Source organism: Phalacrocorax carbo, chromosome Z (assembly GCF_963921805.1).
Source record: "Phalacrocorax carbo chromosome Z, bPhaCar2.1, whole genome shotgun sequence".
Taxonomy (NCBI): domain Eukaryota; kingdom Metazoa; phylum Chordata; class Aves; order Suliformes; family Phalacrocoracidae; genus Phalacrocorax; species Phalacrocorax carbo.
Window position 1 is genome coordinate 4,477,116 of NC_087548.1, and position 21,364 is coordinate 4,498,479.

General features: G+C 47.2%; 1 protein-coding gene across 6 annotated transcripts in view; it reads left to right on the forward strand.

Moving 5' to 3' along the window:
• Positions 1–13,999: 13,999 nt before the first annotated feature.
• Positions 14,000–21,364, forward strand: part of LOC104045335 (E3 SUMO-protein ligase PIAS2) — a 35,023-nt gene continuing 27,658 nt past the window's right edge. For 3 of the 6 annotated variants that reach the window (XR_010370469.1, XR_010370468.1, XM_064437805.1), the window contains exon 1: positions 14,002–14,212. Coding sequence is in view for 4 of the 6 variants with exons in the window: in XM_064437805.1 (XP_064293875.1) it covers positions 14,189–14,212 (24 nt within the window). In the remaining 2 variants the exon portion in view is untranslated. Of the gene's footprint in view, positions 14,213–21,364 lie in introns of all 6 variants that reach the window. The other 3 variants (XM_064437808.1, XM_064437807.1, XM_064437804.1) reach the window with 3 other exon arrangements.

Consider the following 21,364-nt stretch of genomic DNA (forward strand, 5'->3'; position numbering starts at 1 on the left):
GTGTGTGGTACACCCTCTCGTTTCATGGACGTGACTAATTTATACACGTATAAGGAGTCCGTGCACACATTTATATGCCGCTCTATATCCTTTCGCAGGGCCATCTCTAGCGCTTTCGCTTCTAGCCACTGCACACTTTTACCCTGCTCCTCATACGTCTGGCGCATCCAACTATTCCCTTCTTTCCACACTACCGCCGCTCTGTTCGTCTTCGAGGAAGCGTCTGTGAAATATGTTGTTCCTGGGTGAGGGGTATCCAAAACTCTACTATCCACACTCAAATCCACCACTTCGGCTGTCTCGGCCCACCTCTGTACCGTGCCTGTGACGATTTTCCCTGGGTACGAGTATACCGCCAATTGTATATCCTCTTCACTCTCTACCACCTTCCGCCATTTCTCCCTATTCCACGGCACTGTCAGCTTATCTGGCTCCTTCCCAAAGATTCCCTTGCTTTCCCGTCGCAGATGCCAAATCATTCCCCCGGCTACCTTGACTTCTGTGGAGAATGCATCCTTGGGAACCTTCTGATATACCCATCGCAGTGGTTTTTCTTCCCCTGCCCGTATTTGATATAGCAATCCTAATCCTCCACCGGCGGTCAGAATCCAACCTGCGATTAATTCCTCCTGAGGGTCCCACCGCCATACTCCTTCCTTTTGCATTCGACAGTCTATCATCTGCAACTGCTGGACTGCCTCGGGGTCTAAACTCCTGGGCTCCCATGGGTCGGTCCCTTTCAGCAACGCATAGAAAGGTTGCATCTCCTCACCGGTGACGCGCACGAATGTCCGCAACCACTGCAGTGCTCCTACCAGCTTCTGTACATCGTGTAAATTTTTAACCTTAGGCGTAAGTTTAATAGGCTGAGCTTGTATGCAATCCCCTTGTATTCTAGCACCCAGAAATCCACACACTGGTCCTCGCTGTACCTTTGCCTCAGCTACCTTAAGGCCCTGTCCTTCAAGGCCCCTTTGGGTGTCTGAAAAGACTTGTTCACACAACGCCTGGGTGGGTGCAGCTATGAGGACGTCATCCATGTAGTGGATCATGTAGATTCTCTCCTGGTACTGCTGCCTTACTTGCTGCAATGCAGAAGCCACATACCTCTGGCAGATCGCTGGAGAATTTTTCATCCCCTGCGGAAGTACTGTCCACTGCCATCTACTACCTGGTTCTGCGTGGTTCACCGCGGGCAGAGTAAAGGCAAATCTCTTTCTATCATCTGGATGTAGCGGAATACTGAAGAAGCAGTCTTTGATATCTAAAACAATGACTCGCCATCCTTTCGGGACAGCACTCAGATCCGGTAGGCCAGGTTGGAGAGGCCCCATGTCCTCCATTTGCTGATTTACTGCTCTAAGGTCATGCAGCATCCTCCATCGGTTTTTATCTTTCTTTTTTACAGCAAATATAGGGGTGTTCCACGGGCTCATCGAGGGCTCTAGGTGCCCTACTTCATGCTCTCGTTTTACTATAGCTCTTACAGCCTCTGTTTTCTCTGTTGTCAGGGGCCACTGCTCTACCCAGACGGGCTGTTCGGTTTTCCACACTAACTTGTGCTGACGAAGCCCCTCTGAGGCAGTGGCCCTTATGCTAAATTTTTCAACCCGATCCCCATCTGGGCAAGGGCGTCCCGCCCCAGCAAGGGGCTTGCTACCCCATCTGCTACTAGTATGGTCACTACGGCTGTGAGGAGCTTCCCTCCCTCCTGGTCCATGACTTCGAGTTTCACAGGGCAAGTACTAGTCCTTGTCTGTTGTTCTCCTCCCACCCCTATTATACGTTTTCCCATGGCGAGGGGCCAAGTTGGCGGCCACCGTTCGAGTGGCATCACTGTGACATCCGCCCCGGTATCCACTAACATTCCCAGGCATATCCGTGCCAGGCAACTTGGCTCTTGTGGGGTAATCATCACCACTGCCATGGGTCTCTCGTCACAACCTATGACCAAGGCCACGCGGGGGCCATAACCTGCAAATCTTGCTGGTTCTGCTCCCCTGCCTGAAGGTTCACTCCCCCTTGGCGCGCTACGGTGGGCCAAGCTCCTGGCACTGGCACCATGATGGGGGCCATTTGACTCACAGGAGGCGCGAATCCCCCTCGCTTCGCCCTCCTTTGGCCGTTTCCCGGCTTCGTGGTTGGACAATCTCTTGCCAGGTGTCCTGGCTTCCCACACACCCAGCACCTCCCTACTGGGCGCGCTCCTCCTCCATTACGTCCTCCCCTTTCCGCTAGCGGGCACCCGGCTTTAAAGTGCCCTTGCCGTCCACACAAATGACATCTCGGCCCCGCCCCGGCCGCTTGCACCATCACCCTTTCTTCGCTTCCACAGTCAGGGTTCTGGCAGATGTGCGCTCCCACACATCCATGCTGATTCAACGCCTCCTGGCACAAGACATGCCTGATGGTTTGACCCAATGATGCCCCTGCCGCCAGGGTGCAGAGGATATCTTGTGTTTGCGGATTTGCTTGATTTCGGAGGCAATCCATAAGGACTGCCTCCTTGGCTGCTGGTGGCAATTCTGATTCTATAATAGCCTTCTGCAACCTGTCACAAAACGTTGTAAATGGCTCTGCTAGTCCTTGCTGTATCTTTTGCCAAGGTTCCGCTTTTTTTTTCTTTTTTTCTTTTTTTTTTTTTAATACCTGCCCACTTCGCTATACGCTCTACGGGAACTCTACAGCACCACTTGCAGCTCCCTGCCCCTCCTCCAGGAGCTATCCGGACAGGGAATATCCCGGGCATCTCTATCCTTACTACATCGAGGTTACAATCTCTAGCTATCAGCCGCCAGTTAGGTAACTCAACTGACTGTCGCTGGGGCGCACCCTTCGTTAAGAGTCCTGTCTGCCCCCGAGTTACTTCCCCTAGTGTGCACATAGCCTGCTGCAGCTGCCGCAGCACGTCCTCCGCGGACCCCTCCGGAGCTGCAGCGCTCCGGACCTCCCCTTTTGGCAGTCTCTCTTCCCTCACTATGACTGGTCCTCTGAGTCCCTGCTGCCTTATGCCTCTTTTTTGCGTGCTGCAGGCGATCTGCCCCGTCTTCCCACATGTGGACATCGGTTTCTTCCCCAACTTCTGATTCGCTGCTACTCGAGGTTGATTTATACCCATCCTGTCCTCCCCTCCAGGCACCCCAATCCCCCTCCTCGTCCGACTCCCATCTCAAGGGTTGCCCCGGGAGCCAGTCTCGAGGGTCGGGCAGAGGGCGGTGCCGCTGCCGGCGCTGATCATCCTCCTCCTTCTGCTCCGTCACTCCCGCTGCGTCCGCCGCCACGTCACCCTCCCCGCGCGCAGGTACCCGCGCCTGTGCCAAATCGTCCCACGGGTGTGCGGGGGGGCATTCCAAAGATCCTGTTGGCTCAACAGGGAACACCGCTGCTTCGGGAGCCTCAGACTGAGTAGTTGGCCAGGCTACTCCATCCGAACTCCCCGCTTCTTCCCCATTCCCCACGATGCTTGCCCCTGTCTGCGTCCCCACTGCCCCTCCTGGGTCTATTTCCAGGCTATTGTCGCCTGTAGCACCGTGCAGGCACCGCCGCGCCTGCCGCCACGTCTCCTGATCATCCCGAGCTTTCAATAGTAATCGGTGTATCTTTCCCCAGAGCTGTATGTACTGGGGTTTTCCCATCATAGCCCTTTCGGCTAACTCCTCTTTAATCCTCACCCACTTATCCTTATTAAATATGTCTGCGGGACTCCGTATGAGCCCCTGCGTAATCATCCATTGGATGGCCTTTGAGGTAGGCGCCTTCGAAATCAAAGTTCCATATTCCTTCCCCAATCCCTTCAGTACCTTTACGACTGATTCCATGGCGCGCCCACCATCCTGCGGCTCCCCGTCCCACCCCTGCGTGCCTCAAGCTATCTTTTCCCCCCGGCGAACTTGCCATGCCGCCCTGCCGATCACGTCGGGGTCACCACTTGTAGCTGTATGCTTCTACGGGAGAACTTATCTTGGGCCGCATATCTCCGGGACACAGGGCTCTACCCACCCTGGGGACAGTGATGCACAGACATCAATATGATGGATACAAAATGTCCGTTTATTTAGCTGCGTCACATGCTTATATAGCTCTTGCGCTTCCTGTTCCTGCCACTCCTATGGGGAGGAGTCTATCTTTCCGTTACATCCCATGATCTTCCGGTCGCCGATCCCTGTCTATTCCCCTACAAGTGTTGAAGAAATTAACTCTCTAATGAAATACAATGGAAATGTTTGAATAATTCCCCTCATCCTACTATCACTCAGATAAAAACAGTAAAACAGAAAGTCATAGAATCATATAGAATGGTTTGGGTTGAAAGAGACCTTGAAATGTCATCTTGTCCAACCCACCTGCCATGAGCAGGGACTTCAACTTAATCAGGTTGCTCAGAGCCCCATCCAACCTGACCTTGAATGTTTCCAGGGATGGGGTGTTGACCACCTTGCCGAGCAACCTGTGCCAGTGTTTCACCACCCTAATCATAAACAATTTCTTCCTTCTATCTAGTCTCAATCTACCCTCTATTAGTTTAAAACCATTACCCCTTGTCCTATTGAACAGGCCCTGATAAAAAGTCTGTCCCCATCTTATAAGCCTCCTTTCTATATTGAAAGGCCACAATAAGGTCTCCTCAGAGCTTTCTCTGAAAATTTATTTTAACCATCTAAACTAGGTTCTTGTCTCAGCTGAGGCGAACACTAAATAACATACTGAATACAAAGGAATGAGAATTTCACCCTCAGAAGTTCTGTGGGTTTCTGCAATTATTTTTTTTTGTGAATCATAAGGTATCATTTGTATTTGTTGCCTACTTTCATGTTCAAAGAGTAAATAACTGTCAACAAATTAGACCAGGATCAAGTATAACTGTCCATTCAAGAAGGAAATACACCACTCAAATCTAAATATGTTTTTAGCACTTTGGAACAAAGACAACGTCACTGCGGTATTTCATTTTGTTCCTGGTTATGTAAAACTGATATTCATTGGATGGAAAAATGAACAAACACTTACTGATGGATCTGGATAACAATTAAGGCTGTTCAAGGCTATTCCATTTGATGATACTTTGATGGCATCCTGAAATGTCCCATGGAAGTCAATTACTTGGCCTTAAAGAACAAAATTATGTTGTGATAGGCTTTAGCATGATGGTAGCTCCACTGTTAAAACTGCACTGGGCCAAATTTTGATTCCCATTACAGGAATGAGTATCCTTACTGCACATACAATCCTAAATATGACAAAACCTGATCATTGAATCTGCGCTAGCAATGGGAGAAGAACGCACATCTCCTCAGTCAGTGCAACAATTTAACTGCAGAGCCTCTGTGCTGGTTTTGGCTGAGAAAGGGTTAATTCTCCTCCCTGTGGGGAGGGGTCAGCTACCTTTCCAGCTTCCTGCACTCTGCCGCGTTGTGGGAGGCTGGGAGGGGCAGGGACACGGTGGAGGCAGCTGACCCCAACTGGCCAATGGCATGTTCATTACATATCATGTGACACCATGAGCAGTATTTTAAGGGGAGGCAGTTTGCAGCTCGGGAGAGGCGCAGCATCGGGTGGTGACTGGCTGTGTCACATGTGGTTTGTTTCAGCGGTTCATTCCCCTTGCCCAGCACCCCTGGGTTTCGAGCCTCTCATTGTTCTCCTTCACATTGCATTTTTGTTGTGGTTTCTTTTAATTTTAATTATTAAACAGTTCTTATCCCAACCCACGAGTGTTACACTTCTGATTCTCTCCCCCATCTACCGGTGGGGGAGTGAGCGAGCAGCTGTGTGGGGCTGAGTTGCCGGCTTAACCACAACAGTCTTTTTTGGTGCCCAATGTGGGGCTCAAGGGTTGGAGATAATAACAGCTGCTGGTCACAGCACCATGTTGTCCTTTTTGCAGTTGGTGTTAAAGATTGGTGTTGGTTTGTTTACTCTGCTGTGATTAGTAACATTTTGCCTATGAGATTTGTCATACAAACACTCGTTTTCAGCTTTATCTGGTATTTGGGGTTTTTGCTGAAACCATTACTGTACTTTGGATACCACCTTGTTGAGGCAATTAGCAATTATACCTCCTCCTCTGAGAGATTTTATATGGAGGAAATACAGAATAGTACCTTTGCAACTTTGTTCTATGATGTCTCTGCCTCTATTACAACAACCTTTTTGTATCTTGAACATCCTTGGGTGGTTAAGGTGCACTTATTGTTAGGTTTTGGGAATGTTGTTTTGGTTTTGACTAAGCAACTTAAGAATATTACCCAGAAATCTGCCCCAAGGCTTGATAGTTACGAGTGGCAGGGCATGTGGGATAGCATGGGCAAATACCTAGGGCAGTGGGCACCCCCAGTGTTTTGGGGTTTCACCCCTGAACAAGTGCAGAATCCTAAAAAACTAGTAGAAAATTTGGAGAAAGTATGTTGTTATGCTGGGAACTCCAGAGAGACACAGATAACTGCATCATGCTGGGGCCTGGCCCATGCATACCAAGCCCTGCTCAACAGTATTCAGTGCTCCCAAGGGGAAGAGAAGTTCTCTGGATTGAAAGGCAACGTGACAGGCACTGCGGCCACTCAAACCCCCACGACAAGCACTGGAGCTGACTCAGAGAATCAACCCATGCCAGTATCAGTTGCCCCCGTACACAAGAAGAAATATTGGAAGTGGATGTCAACTAGTTTTGAAATGGATGATGAAGAAGAAGGGCCGTCACGAGGAGAAGAGGAAGAAGTCATAAATGAAATAGAGACCACCCGATCCCTGTCCTTGAGTGAGTTGCAAGATACGTGAAAAGATTTCGGCCGTTGTTCAGGTGAGCACATTGTCACCTGGCTGCTCTGATGCTGGGATAATGGGGCCGTTGCCTGGAATTAGAGGGAAAAGAAGCCAAACAACTGGAATCCCTTTCTGGGGAAGGAGGCGTTGACAAAGCAATTGGAAAAAGAACACAAGCCCTCAGCCTCTGGAGGCGACTCCTGTCTGGAGTGAAGGAAAGGTATCCCTTTAAAGAAGATGTTACATATCGCCCAGGAAAATGGACAACTATGGAGAAAGGCATCCAGTATCTAAGGGAATTAGCCATGCTTGAGGTGACCTGGATGATCAACGGTCATCCAAACATCCAGATGAAACCGAGTGCACACGACCCATGTGGCGGAAGTTTGTATGGAGCACACCATCTTCGCATGCAAACTCATTGGCAGCAACGTCCTGGAAAGATGACGAGACACCAAGGGTGGCAGAGGTGATTACGAAACAAATATCTCTTCCTCGCTCGTCTCTGCTGTGGAGAAACTATCCCAAGAGGTCCAGCAACTCAAAGAAGATATGTCCTACTCCCCACCTCCACAGAGTAGTGCCTCAGCTGTTAGGAATAAGCGTCCTTTGGCTCAAAGGAGGGGATACACACCACGGGCCACCCTATGGTTCTACCTGCGTGACCACGGAGAGGACATGATGAGGTGGGATGGCAAGCCTACCTCGACCCTACAGGCACGAGTACGTGAACTGCAAGGAAGAACAATCACTCAGGGAGGCTCTTCCAGGAAAGCTGCTGCTCCAATTTCCAGTGAGCAAGTCCCCAGACAGAGGAGTAGAAGTGCAGATTTTATTTCTAAGTGTAATAGAGGGACTCCTGATTCACATTTACAGGAAGTGAGTTGTGAATGCCATGATCAAGACTAGAGGGGCCCTGCCTCCAGCCAGGTGGAGGAAAGGGATAACCGGGCTTACTGGACTGCATGGATCCAATGGGCTGGCATGTCCAACCCACAGGAGTATAAAGCTTTAGTGGACACCGGCGCACAGTGCACCTTAATGCCATCAAACTATAAAGGGAAAGAACCCATTAGCGTTGCTGGAGTGACAGGGGGATCCCAAGAGCTAACTGTATCGGAGGCCGAAGTGAGCCTAACTGGCAATGAGTGGCAAAAGCACCCCATTGTGACTGGCCCAGAGGCTCCATGCATCCTTGGCATAGACTACCTCAGGAGAGGGTATTTCAAGGACCCAAAAGGGTACAGGTGGGCTTTTGGTGTCGCTGCCTTGGAGACGGAGGAAACTAAACAGCTGTCGACCTTGCCTGGCCTCTCGAAGGACCCTTCTGTTGTGGGGTTGCTGAAGGTCGAAGAACAACAGGTGCCAATTGCCACCACAACAGTGCACTGGCGGCAATATCGTACCAACAGAGACTCTGATCCCCATCCATAAGCTCATTCACCAGCTGAGGAGCCAAGGAGTCATCAGTAAGACCCCCTCACCCTTTAACAGTCCCATATGGCCAGTGCGGAAGTCTAATGGAGAGTGGAGGCTAACAGTAGACTATCGTGGCCTGAATGAAGTCACTCCACCGTTGAGTGCTGCTGTGCCAGACATGCTAGAACTTCAATACGAACTGGAGTCAAAGGCAGCCAAGTGGTATGCCACAATTGATATCGCTAATGCATTCTTCTCAATCCCTCTGGCAGCAGAGTGCAGGCCACAGTTTGCTTTCACTTGGAGGGGGGTCCAGTATACCTGGAATCGACTGCCCCAGGGGTGGAAACACAGTCCTACCATTTGCCATGGACTGATTCAGACTGTACTGGAATAGGGAGAAGCTTCCTACATACTGTGGAAGGGGATAGAGTCCCTGTAGTGCACGCAAAAAGTATGCTGGGCAAAACAGTCTGGGTTATTCCTACCTCAGGCAAAGGCAAACCCATTCGTGGGATTGCTTTTGCTCGAGGACCTGGGTGCACTTGGTGGGTGATGCGGGAGGATGGAGAAATCCGATGTGTGCCTCAAGGGGATTTGATTTTGGGAGAAAACAGTCAATGAACTGAATGGCACAATGCAAACTGCTATATAATATTGTGTGTCACCTCTGTGTTGTATCAATGATATCAGAGTATCGTATGGTACCTGGGCATGGTGTAAATGGTATGCAATAAGGGGTGGAGAATGTGCTGGTTGTGACTGAGGAGAGGTTAATTCTCCACCCTGTGAGGGCGGGGTCGGCTACCTTTCAATTTTCCTGCCAATTCCACCACTAAACCATATCCTCAAGCAGCACGTCTACCCTTCTTTTAAATACCTCCAGGGATGGAGACTCAACCACCTCCCTGGGCAGCCTGTTCCAGTGCCTGACAACCCTTTCGGTGAAGAAGTGTTTCATAATATCCAACCTAAACTTCCCCTGGCGCAGCTTGAGGCCATTTCCTCTCGTCCTGTCACTAGTGACTTGGGAGAAGAGACCAACCCCCGCCTCGCTACAACCTCCTTTCAGGTAGTTGCAGAGAGCGATAAGGTCTCCCCTCAGCCTCCTCTTCTCCAGACTAAACAACCCCAGCTCCCTCAGCCACTCCTCATCAGACTTGCTCTCCAGACCCTTCACCAACTTTTTTGCCCTTCCCTGGACATGCTCCAGCACCTCGATGTCCTTCTTGTACTGAGGGGCCCAAAACTGCACACAGTACTCGAGGTGCGGCCTCACCAGTGCCGAGCACAGGGGCACTATCACCTCCCTGCTCCTGCTGGCCACACTATTCCTGATACAAGCCAGGAGGCCATTGGCCTTCTTGACCGCCTGAGCACACTGCTGGCTCATGTTCAGCCGGCTGTGAACCAATACCCCCAGGTCCTTTTCCTCCAGGCAGCTCTCCAGCCACTCCTCCCCAAGCCTGTAGCATTGCATGGGGTTGTTGTGACCAAAGTGCATGACCCAGCACTTAGCCTTGTTGAATCTCATACCGTTGGTTCCGGCCCAACAATCCAGCCTGTCCAGGTCCCTCTGTAGGGCCTTCCTGCCCTCCAGCAGATCAACACTTCCACCCAGCTTTGTGTCATCTGCAAACTTACTCAGGGTGCACTCAATCCCCTCATCCAGATCATCAGTGAAGATATTGAACAGGACCGGCCCCAACACTGAGCCCTGGGGAACACCACTCGTGACTGGCCGCCAACTGGATTTGACTCCATTTACCACAACTCTCTGGGCTCGGCCGTCCAGCCAGTTTTTAACCCAGTGCATAGTACACTTGTCCAAGCTGTGAGCAGCCAGTTTCTCCAGGAGAATGCTGTGGGAGACAGTGTCAAAGGCCTTACTAAAGTCCAAGTAGACAACGTCCACAGCCTTCCCCTCATCCACTAAGTGGGTCACCGCTTAGTGGCTGTGAAAGAGAAGTTCCTGTAATTGAAGTTAGGATTCAAGCCATCCCAATTTGGTTTTGGGGATCATATAATTGCTGGTGAGAGAATAGCCTGGCTTCTTCGCTTTGCTTGGCCCAAGAGAGTTTTCTACCATGTTTCTTAAAGGGGTAGTATTATCTTCATACATGGTTTGCTACTGTTTTGATGGATAGTGTCTTCAATCCTTAGAACACAAACTTCAGGGTAATTTTCACCATATGTTTGTCAATGAATCTTTAAAACTGCCCTTGGAAACAAAGGCACACTCACAGTCATGAAGGCTGTGTTCAGAACTGGGAAATCCCCACGAAAGCTCAGTTTTACAGAAAATTCAGTAAACAAATGCGGTTAAATCTGCAAGGGATGGTGCTGGCTGGCAGGATCAAGGTGTCCCCAAGCAATTCAAGAACATGCAAAGAAACCTTGCTGGGGCACTCATTACCTAGGCCTTATTACTAAACAACTGTAGAGCAAACTTTCAAATACTTCCCTGCTGTGCTTATAACCAAAATATTGGTGTATCACCCTGCTATGTTAGGATAGGCAAGCAAAACTAATTAACATGTATTTCATCATCAAAACTGATTGGAATATAAAAATGAAGAACAAATCAGATTTCTAATTTACATTTTGTCTATATATAATATATATCTCTACTGAGTCTGACATCACTTTAGTTAATTTAACTTCACTGTATGCCTTGACATAACAGAAGATTATTTCCCATCTAAGCTCTGGCTTGTCAATTAGCTGCACAAAAAGTGCAGATACAAAGCACCTACAAGTATGATTTCTTTCCAATAAATAGAGTAAGCATCCAACTTGGAACATCTTGTCTTGTAAGCAAAGCAATTAAGGGCACCTGCGAGCCTCTGTGCTCTGGCAGCTCCAGACCTAACCCAAGAGGGGTGCGGGCATTGAGCACCACCCCATTACATTTTTGCCATCTGCTTTCTCTAGTGTTACATTTAAAAATAAATGGCTTTGGGATAGGAAAGATGATGGAGAAGCCTCAGGACAGCCTTGTAATGTTCTTTCCTTTAAACACAGTGCATAAAAACAGCCACCTTTGACCCAGTCATCTATTGCTGCTTGCAGTTCATATTCAGTTGTCTATTAGCAACTGGTCAAGCAGTACAGGGGGAGTTTGTTGAGGTATAATGCTGATGAGTGTAAATGCTGCAATGCTGGGAGCAGCTGTAGGGCAGAGGGTTTTTTTTCTGTTGTTTTGCCTTTAACTGTCAGCAGCATTTGTGGGATGCAGGGAGAGTTTATTTAGATGAACAGATGTCCTGATTTCAGTAGGTAACACACCTGTGGGAAGAGTTAAGGCTTATGTAGACATACTGTGCACAGTCCTAGAAAGATTACTAGAGAAGGTTGAAGCCTAGATGTATTTTTTCTTAACAAGCCCACCTCAATATAGGGGGCAGGGTACTTAGCACCTATAGGTTCCCTTCTTATCCTAATTAGAGTCTCTGGGGAAAACAAGCTAATTTTTGTGGGGATATCCTACCTGATGGGAACATGAAGTGGCTGCTTTGAAGAAGGGCAGGTTGTTTGCTCCTCTGATAGCTAGCACTGGGCTGAGTTTTAAAGCTTGTCTTGTAAAATCAGAAAGGATTCAAGGGGAGAGTGTGGGAAGTACTTTAGGAGCTGCGTCAGGGGGTTGTAAGAGGAGGGGGACAAAGAAGTGTAGGAAGTGGAGGCACAAGAAATAGTAGTATGGAAGAATGTCTGCTACTTGAGGTAGGTTTCTTGAAAACTTGGTGGAAAGAGAAATGCTGGAAAGGTTGAAACTTTGGTACACTGGTAAGATGACCTGGTATCTGGGGAGAGTAAGTCTGGAGTTGATGTATGTATGAGGAGTTCTGAAAAAACAGTAGGATTTTTAAGAACTAGAGCAGAATGAGAGACTGATTCTAGCTGCTGGAAAAACTAGAAGAGGGGGATTTGAGAGAAACCTTGGTGTGAAGATAAGGGAGTGGGAGAGGATAGGCCTGTGCTCTGTGCTTTTGTGGAGTAGGGACCAAGAAAAAAAGCTTGAGGAGGACCAGAAGTATGGAGTATGTGGGTTTTTTTTCAAGGGTATGGCCCCAGTGATGAGTAGGAGAAAAGTTGTGAGGGAAAGCTGGGGCTGGGGGCAAATACGATTAAGAGAATTCTTTTCCTCAAGCAAAAAATTAGGATAAGCTAATAGTAAACTCTGATTATCTTATGCATGTGAAGTGTTAAAGCACAAGCTATAATCTGTTTGCTCTTATCCTGGCAGATACTGCAGATGAGATGGATGGGAAGGTTGAAAGATGTGGTTATGAAGTGAGAGGTGAGTATATATGAGAAAAGAAATGCCCAGCTCTGATATGAGCTTGAATGTTGGTGTCTTTCTCGGTGTATTTGAAGGAAGAAACGCGAGGGTGTGCTGAAAGAGAGAAGGCTTTGGTCTGGCCTGTGCTGGTGTGTGCTTTTAATGATCTAAGATATCCTAACCTGCAGCTTGCCCCTTTAGCCCGGTATTGAATCGCAGGGAAAAAGAAACGTTTGATGGACTTGAAAGTTGAACTCGCGCAGCGGTATAGTAGATGGCATGCTTTACTTGGCTGCGAATTCCTGGTTTTGACTAATAAAAGAGGTTTGAAATTAATAGAGTCCTTGTGTTTAAATTTTCAAGGAAATTACTAAGACCAAGCACAGAGCCAGCTTATGCAGAGAAGGACCGTCTAGCTGTGGTTATGGTTAAAAACTTTAGCAGAACTAAGGGTTTATCTTGAATTAGCTGATGGTAAATCAAAAGGAAAGTGTGCCTCAAAAGGCTACTGCAGAATTACTACTAATAGCGTGAATTATTGGGTTCTGATGTGTCCAGATCTTGTAGCGGTGTTGAGTGACTGTAGCCAGTGTGTATGGTGGGCATCGGTATCCTCTGTAAAAGCTCAACTATTTATTTCCAAAATTGTCTACCAAAATCCCTCCTAGCAAAGCCTGCTGCCGACATGGCCCAGCTCTTGGCCCGTTAAGAAGGTGCTTGGTCTTGGTATAGTGCGCTCGTATATGTTCTGAGATATCTTATGGCTGTAATTACCGCTCTGAATCCACCAACTGTGCAAAAGCTGCTGCCTTTTGGTTAATATGAGCCAATATATTTTGTGTTTCAGACTTTTTTTTTCCCCAGTGTCCCTCTTCAGCTTCTCTTTTGAGTTGTTTTGGCTGCTTGCCTGTTTGTTGGCTCAGTCTTTGCCTTTTTTCTCTCAATAAATCAGTTGTTTGGTTCAACAGCCCAGTTGCCAATGAAACTGAATACTGTGACTAGATAATGATCTCTGGCTGCTTTTGAAAATAGTATTTTCAGCTGCACCTTGATGTTTGTTTTTTCTGTAAATGTCTCAACATTTCCCTTGCAGCAGGAAACCCATTATCCAGTTTTGAAGCTTACTGCCAGTGACATTTTTGCTTTGTTTTTTATTAATAAAACGTGTCATCATTATCACACAAATTATGACAATGTTTTTAATGAGATGGATAAAACGGAGAAAGCTATTGAGTCACAGTGCAAGTCTGACCTTTCTATTTAACACATTTCCTTTGCAAGACTCTATTATTTGCTGTTCTGCCTTTTTTTGTTTTATGAATTTTATAATTCTGTTTAACCGCTGAGCGAGTACATCCTCGCCAGTGTTAACTGTGGGGTGTCTGGGGGGGGCGGCGGCCCCTTCTCATTCCACTGTCCCCTCAGCCCTGGGCTTCCCCACCCGCCCTGAGGGGCCGCCTCTCCCCTACCGCCCCGCGGGCTGGGGCCTGCTAGGGGTTCCGGGGGTGGCGGAGGGGCTGGGCTCGGCGAGGGGTGCTGCGGAACGGTACCGCCGGCGGGGTGCGGGTGTGAGTGCACACAAAAAAGGCTGTTTTTTCCTTCAGGATTCCCGGCGGGTGGGAGGCTCTCCTCCCTTTTCCCGTCTCCCGCGTCACGTGCTGGGGGAAGCGCACGGGGTGCAGGATGGTGGTGGTGGCGGCGGCGCCCGGCAGCAGCAGCGGGTAGAAAATGGCGGATTTCGAGGAGCTGCGGGTGAGGCAGGGGAGAGGCGGGATAAGATATCGCCAGGCCCTTTCCGCGGAGGGGGGACAAGAACCTTCTCGCCGCGCCCCCCCGGCCTTCCCTCCCGGGGAGCCCCTGCCGCGCGCCCCTCGGTGCTTACTGGGTGCGGGCGGGCGGGCGGACGGACACGGTGAAATCGTCAGCACCTCCCGCCGAGGCGGCGGATTGTAACGGCCGCCCGGAAGCCACCGGGGCTCCGCGGTTGCCTGCGCCTTCTCCGGGGAGGAAGCGCGGCCGCCCCGAAAGGCTGGTGGTGGGGGCGGTGGGAGCCGGCGGCGCTGCCCTGGCGCGGGGGGAGGCCCCTTTCCATCTCTACCGTGTGGGTTGTGATGGCGGTGGGGTGTCCTTCCACCCCACCCCGACATTTTAAAAGCCGTTTCGGCTGTTGCGAGAAGCCGGGTGCCGGAGGCTCGCATGGCGCCCTGGGGAGGGCCCGGCGCCGCGGTGCCCTTACTACCTACTGAAGGGGGGATGCCGAATAATAAATGGATTTTTGTAGATACTAATTATTACTGAGTTTTTAAAAAAAAACTATTTAAGCGCTTTTACACCGGGAAAACTGTGCCTGTGAAGCGTGAGATCTAGTATTTCTTTTCAGATCTGTTTTATCTTTAGTTAAATGCCTTTTATATTGCACTCGTGGACTTCCTGTAACAGATTTTTCAGTGGAGGGGGTGGCCTTTCATATTTTAAGGTGTGTACACAAAGCTGACTACATCGTTTCTGTTTTTCCTTACGTTTCTTGAACAATCTGTGAGTATCTTTGTTCAGAAGGAGAATGTTGTCCTGCAACATCCACATCTGCAGAAGTGCTGCTGAGGCAATACTACATGCATGCTGAAACCCCTGACCTAGACTTTCCTACAGAAGGAATAAAAGCCAGTTAAATAGGAACAACTGAGTTAGGCTTTAGTGTAAAGAAAGGTCTGATAGCTGAACTGACTGTAGTCTGACCAACAGTGGAAAATATGTTGCAATTGCCGAGAATTTCCTATACTAAGGCTTCTTCCAGCACTGACACCGCTTGGGTCGAAGTGGCTGCAGCAGAGCTGAGGAGCTCGGAGTACAAAAATCTCATGGAAAGGAATGAGTTTCTTTATTTGAGGACAATGGTGCTCTATCTCAATCTTAGGTTTGAGAAGCATTGGCTTATTTTTTTTTTCCTAAGTTATGTGTTGGTTTCTTTTTTTTTTTTTTAACTTGTTTGTGTTTGCGTGTTTGCCTGTTTAGTGACCTCACTCATTTTCAGTGCTCTTTCCAAGGTGTCTCAAAGAGTGTAGCTATATAGGTGGCTAAACCTCCAGTGTTAACTTTGTAGCAGAGGTAACTCTTCTTAGTGTAGCTTCTTTTCTCCAGGCTTGAGCCGGAGCTATGATCCGTGTTTTCCAAAGCACTATAATTACTTATCTAGAGATGCATAAGTATTGATAGACTCTGTCTAGGAATTGGGTACCTAAATACCTTTGAAATTACATATGCACTTGAGTTGCTTGCCAGAAGTAACACAGGAAGTATGGGGGGGGAAGGGAACTAGGTTTTAGTCCAAATACAGGAGTGCCCTCTCGTCACTCAAAAGAATAGGTATCAGTAAAAAAAAAATACTAGTCTGAAGAAATGTCTTTTGATGTTCCCATTTATCCTATTTGTAAACTGGAGTGCCTGTGAAATGAATCTGTTAGTCTGGAGCTTCTCTAAATGTTCAACATCTGGCTGATGATAATTCATGGTCTATTTGGGGAAAGCTCTAGGTATTTTTTTTGGAAGAGAATAGAATAGACTGCCTCATGTCTTCAAGGCCTTTACTGACTTTTTTCTTTTAAGAGTATGCATTTGAATGTGTCTGCTTGAATACCAGGCACTTGGTTTGCAGGTTTAAGTTGTGTGTGGTTCCCCCCCCCCCAGACAACCAATTCTTCCTGCTTTTGGCCAAAGAAGACACACCTACCTCCCCCCCAGTACAATTTCCTGTAGTACGTGATCTCTACCTGCCTTATAAAAGGCCACTAGGGCAATTTGGAAAGCTGAATTTATTTTAGTAAATCGTTAAGGACTGACTAAAGGCAGGAGGTCAGAGTTGTGTCTTAAATCCTGTTTTTGAGGGAAACATGCAGGGGGAGCATTTTTCTATTCTCGGGACAAAGGATCGTTTTAATATTTGTTAGTACCATCCCTGCCATCCTCTGGATCTTCAGGGAAAAAGTTCTGGGGAGCTGTGACCAAAGGGTTATAACTGAGAGGCTGTAGTGAAAGAAAACAAGAGACTCAAAGGAACCTGCTGTTACATCGTGCCTTTTGGAAAACTTTTGTTTTGTTAAAGGATTCGGAAGTAGCCGTAACCACAGTCACTGCTCTTCAAGATATTGGTCAAAATGTCCAGTTTAAGGACATTCCAGACCTTCAGACTAACCCTTAATTAGTTAGTGGTGTTTACTGAAATCTGTAGGTCACCAGTTTCTGCAATATCAGGGAGTTGCTGAGAAGACGTGGTGAGCACAACTTTATCTATCTTGTATTTTTGAGAAACGCTTTCCAGACTTGCTCTTCACAGATGTGTTTTTAAACATGACTCATACTTTTATCCATAATCCTCACTCACGGGCAGCCCGATGAATGTCAAAGGGATTACACAGGTATAGACAGACTTGGAACAGAAGTCAGTAGTCTGGTGTGGAGGCCAGAGATGGCATGTAAACACATTTTTTTGGACAGAATTGGCCCGGAAGTAGGGAACTACAGCTCCTTCCGAGAGCCATCTGTGAGAAAAATGATTCTGGCTCCCAACAAATTCTGAACTTCCTGAGATTTGGCTTGAAGATATGGTTTGCATACAGCAAAATACTGCAGATAAGAGGATAGGTTATATATTATGACTGAAGGGGAGTGAGTGAGAGATTTCTTGGGTCCCCTGTGTTTCTGGTGGCATCCTGACTAATTTGGAAACAAGTGATACAGAGTGCATGCCTTGAAACACTGCAGATCCATAGTTTAGAAAGTAACAGCTTCAGCCTCATAGTTTGTATTTAATGGGGTTTTGAAGTAATGTGTTAGTTCCATCTTTATTGGGGGGGGAGTTCTTTATAGGCAAATAAATATGCATGTACCAAAACTAATTTATGTGATGCTAGTGATCAGTTTCATGGCTGTTGTGGCAATAATCTCATTTTAGTGGGAAGAGATGGGAGTGGGCTCATAAGTCTGATGTGGAAGGGAAGATTACACAATTTACTGGAAAATCAGGGTTTATAGATTCTGAAAATAAGTTCCACTTTTAATTTTTGATCTTGCACACCCAGTACTGAAGTCATGTGATTCAAATGTCACTGTCTTCCATAACACCCTCATAGGTAAGCTTCGGAAGTGTGGGTTGGATGAGTGGACAGTGAGGTGGATAGAGAACTGGCTGAACAACAGAGCTCAGAGCTCAGTCCTGTTCAATGTATTCATGAATGATGTGGATGAAGGGATAGAGTGTACCCTCAGCAAGTTTGCTGACAATACCAAGCTGGGAGGAGTGGCTCATATGCCAGAAGGCTGTGCTGCCATCCAATGAGACCGGGACAGGCTGGAGAGCTGGGCCCAGGGGAACCTGATGAAATTCAACAAAAGCAAGTGCAAGGTCCTGCCCCTGGGGAGGAACAACCCCATGTACCAGTACAGGCTGGGGGCTGACCTGCTGGAAAGCAGCTCTGTTGAGAAGGACCTGGGAGTGCTGGTGGACAGCAAGTTGACCCTGAGCCAGTAATACGCCCTTGTGGCTAAGAAGGCAAACGGTACCCTGGGGTGTGTGAAAAGGAGTGTGGCCAGCAGGTGGAGGGAGGTTATCCTCCTCTTCTATTCTGCTCTAGTGAGGCCGCATCTGGAATACTGTGTCCAGTTTTGGGCCCTCCCAGTTCAAGGACAGGGAACTGCTTGAGCAAGTGCAGCAGAGAGCTATGAAGATGACCAGGGGACTGGAGCATCTCTCTCATGAGGAAAGGCTGAAAGACCTGGGTTTGTTCAGCCTGTAGAAGAGAAGACTGAGGGGGGATCTTATCAATGCTTATAAATGTCTAAAGGGTGGGTGTCAAGAGGATGGGACTGGACTCTTTTCAGTGGTGCCCAATGACAGGGCAAGGGGCAATGGGCACAAGTTGGAACATAGGAAGTTCCACCTCAATATGAGAAAAAAACTTCTTTCCTGTGAGGGAGATGGCAGCCTGTTCCACTGCTCTGAGGGAGGTTGTGGAGTCCCTTCCCTGGAGACATTCAAAACCTGCCTGGATGCGGTCCTGTGCCCCCTGCTCTAGGTGTCCCTACTCAAGCAGGGGGATTGGATGAGATGATCTCCAGAGGTTCCTTCCAACCCCTACCATTCTGTGAAATGTGAAGAGCAGTATGGTTCAGATACCATATTAAAACACAGAAGTTGAAGTCTCATTCTTGTACGTAGCAGGTCTCTCGCTCATACCAGACTTGGTGGCTTTCTACTCCTCTTGCTTTATTTTTTTCCCATCTGAATGGGCAGTGTCTGTCTGTTTACCAGGTAAAGCAGTGCTTAGTGCTAAATTGTTAGCCAAGAAGAAAACACTGAGAGTATTTTCATGTGTCATCTTAAGCCTGTTGCCAAACACTCTGTTGTACTCTATTTTATTTTAGCTGTGTTAATAACATTTTTTCTATGTGCTGACCAGTTTGGGGGTTTGATGTAGAAATCAAGTTCCACATGTTGATCTGGTATAAACTTGAAATGATGGACAGAATAGATATTGAGAAGTTTGTTGGTGATGTAGCAATCTTTAGGTTGCAGTTAACATTGAGTATATTAAATAAGATACCCTCTGATAATATACTGTTATCTTGTATCTGTACATTATTTCCCTGTTCTTTCTAGATGTATACTCAGTTTTTCAGACCAGCGAGGCTTATTGTGGTACCTTAAAAGTTTGTTGTATCTAGAATAGTTAACAGTTAATGATCATGCTGAGATACGTTGATGGGGGAGAGGAAGGAGATAATGTAGTTTATGGTAGTTAAAAAAATTAGGTTGTAGTGAAATGGGTCAAGTTTTGTTTTCAGTGTCTTGTGAAATGAACGCAAGTATTTGATTTAGGATTTTCACTGTTAATTAAGTGCATGCAACTTTGACTAATGCCTAATTTAGGAGCCAGGCTAGAGTTAGTCCAATGAAAAAATCCCTGTAATACTGAGGACCTGATGGTCATGCTGTGTGCGCCAGCTGGTGTGTTCCTCAGAGCTGCTCTTGCCTTGCTGTACGTACTTATACAGATTTAACTAGTGACATCTTCGTTCCTTCCCAGGACTTGCAGTTCTTTATCTGTTGTTCCATCAGTTTCCACAATACATTTATATTTGTCTTTAGGGTCAGCATACAGGTCCTCAGCTATCCCAAGGCACAAGTTGCTCTTTCTTACCAGTATTACACATTTTTAGCCTGCTATAAATCAGCATGTATGCAATTTATTGCAAAATATGTCACAAATGTGCTTCTCTGCTATGAGTGTCCAGAAAAGGGCTTAAAGTCAGTGTGCTGGTTTTGGCTGGTATAGAGTTAATTCTCTTCATTGTAGCTGGTATAGTACTGATGGCACATTGATGCTTTAGTTGCTGTTAAGTAGCGGCTCAGTGTCGCTAAGTAGTGCCTATACTAGTTAAGGACCTTTCCAGCTTCCCATGCTCTGCCACATGGGCAAGAGGCCAGGAGGGGCGGGGCCACAGCCAAGACAGCTGACCCCAACTGGCCAATGGGATGTTCATTCCATACCATGTGATGCTATGACCAGTATATTAACCGGGGCAGTTGGGGTGTGTGTGGGTGGTTGTGGCTTGGGGACTGGTGGTGTTGGGGCAGTGAGCAGCTGCGTTATGTGTTGTTTGTTTTGGTTGTTCATTCCCCCTTCCTGGGTTTTGTGCCTCTCTCATTGTTTTCCTTTCCATTGCATTATTGTTGCTGGTGTTGTTGTTATTGTTTTATTTTAATTATTAAACTGTTCTTATCTCAATCCACAAGCGTTACCCTTCTGATTTTCTCCCCCATCCTGCCAGTGGGGGAGTGAGCAAGTGGCTGTGTGGGGCTGAGTTGCTGGCTAAGCCACAACAGTCAGGAGTGAGGATTTGTTGGGTTGGTCCTTGGTGTGTCCCTTCCCTATAGCCTTCAGACATGCCAGAAAATGTCTTGCAGCCAGTGGGGCTGAAGCAGAGCTCTTAGGTGGAGACTGACTAGAACTTGGGAGTTGACTTGAATTGTTTCTGCAGGTTCAAGTGCAGGGTTCAAAATTATATATATATAAGTACAGTGACTGTTAAAATTGCAGGTGGCTTTGTCAGGGGGAGTGTGGAGAATCACGTACCTCTTGTTTGAGAGATATGTTTGATCCCTTTGTTCTGAAACATGCCTCCCCTTAATTTGAGTGGCATGTCAGCATTTCCTGGGCTCCTTAAGATCATCATCCCTGTGAAATGAATGCCATTCCAGATACGCCTACGGCTTAATGCTTTAGAACAATATTTCTGCTTATGAATCATGGTTGCTATAGTTCAACAATAAGAAACAAAAAACCCTGTGAAACTTCTTGTGACCTTCAAGTTTGAATTTCAAAGGAAAGAGTGTTTCTGGAATGTAGAAGTACTTCAGTTATCCAGTCTGATTTCCTTCCTTGAAGTTCTGTCAACATTAAAAATAAAATGGCTTTGGTCTTCTTTGTTAAAAAAGCTTTTTATTGGGCTGTGCAGCTGAAAAGAACTCTTCTTAAGAGAAAATTGATGGCATTTACATGACACAACTTGAATGTCTAATCTTAATGAGGTGAAAAGCATGTTAATAGCTAGGCTGCAGCCTTCTGCAGTATTGCTGGAACCCCAAAAGAAAATAACTTGGTAGGATTTGTTGGAATTAATATCTGTCTTGCACAGTGAGTATAAATGCTCATAAGTGTATGTTATGCCTCCATAAAACCTTGTTGATTATAACAACTGTCCACTTTGATAAAGCTGTAAATGGAATAATAAGCTAAAACGTGTAGATTGGACTAGCTGTGTTTTCATGCACGTGGTGGTTGTTGCCTTAAAGGGAATGTAGAATCAGCTTTAGGGGGAAAATGTTTTTGGTTTTTTTGTTTTTTTTTT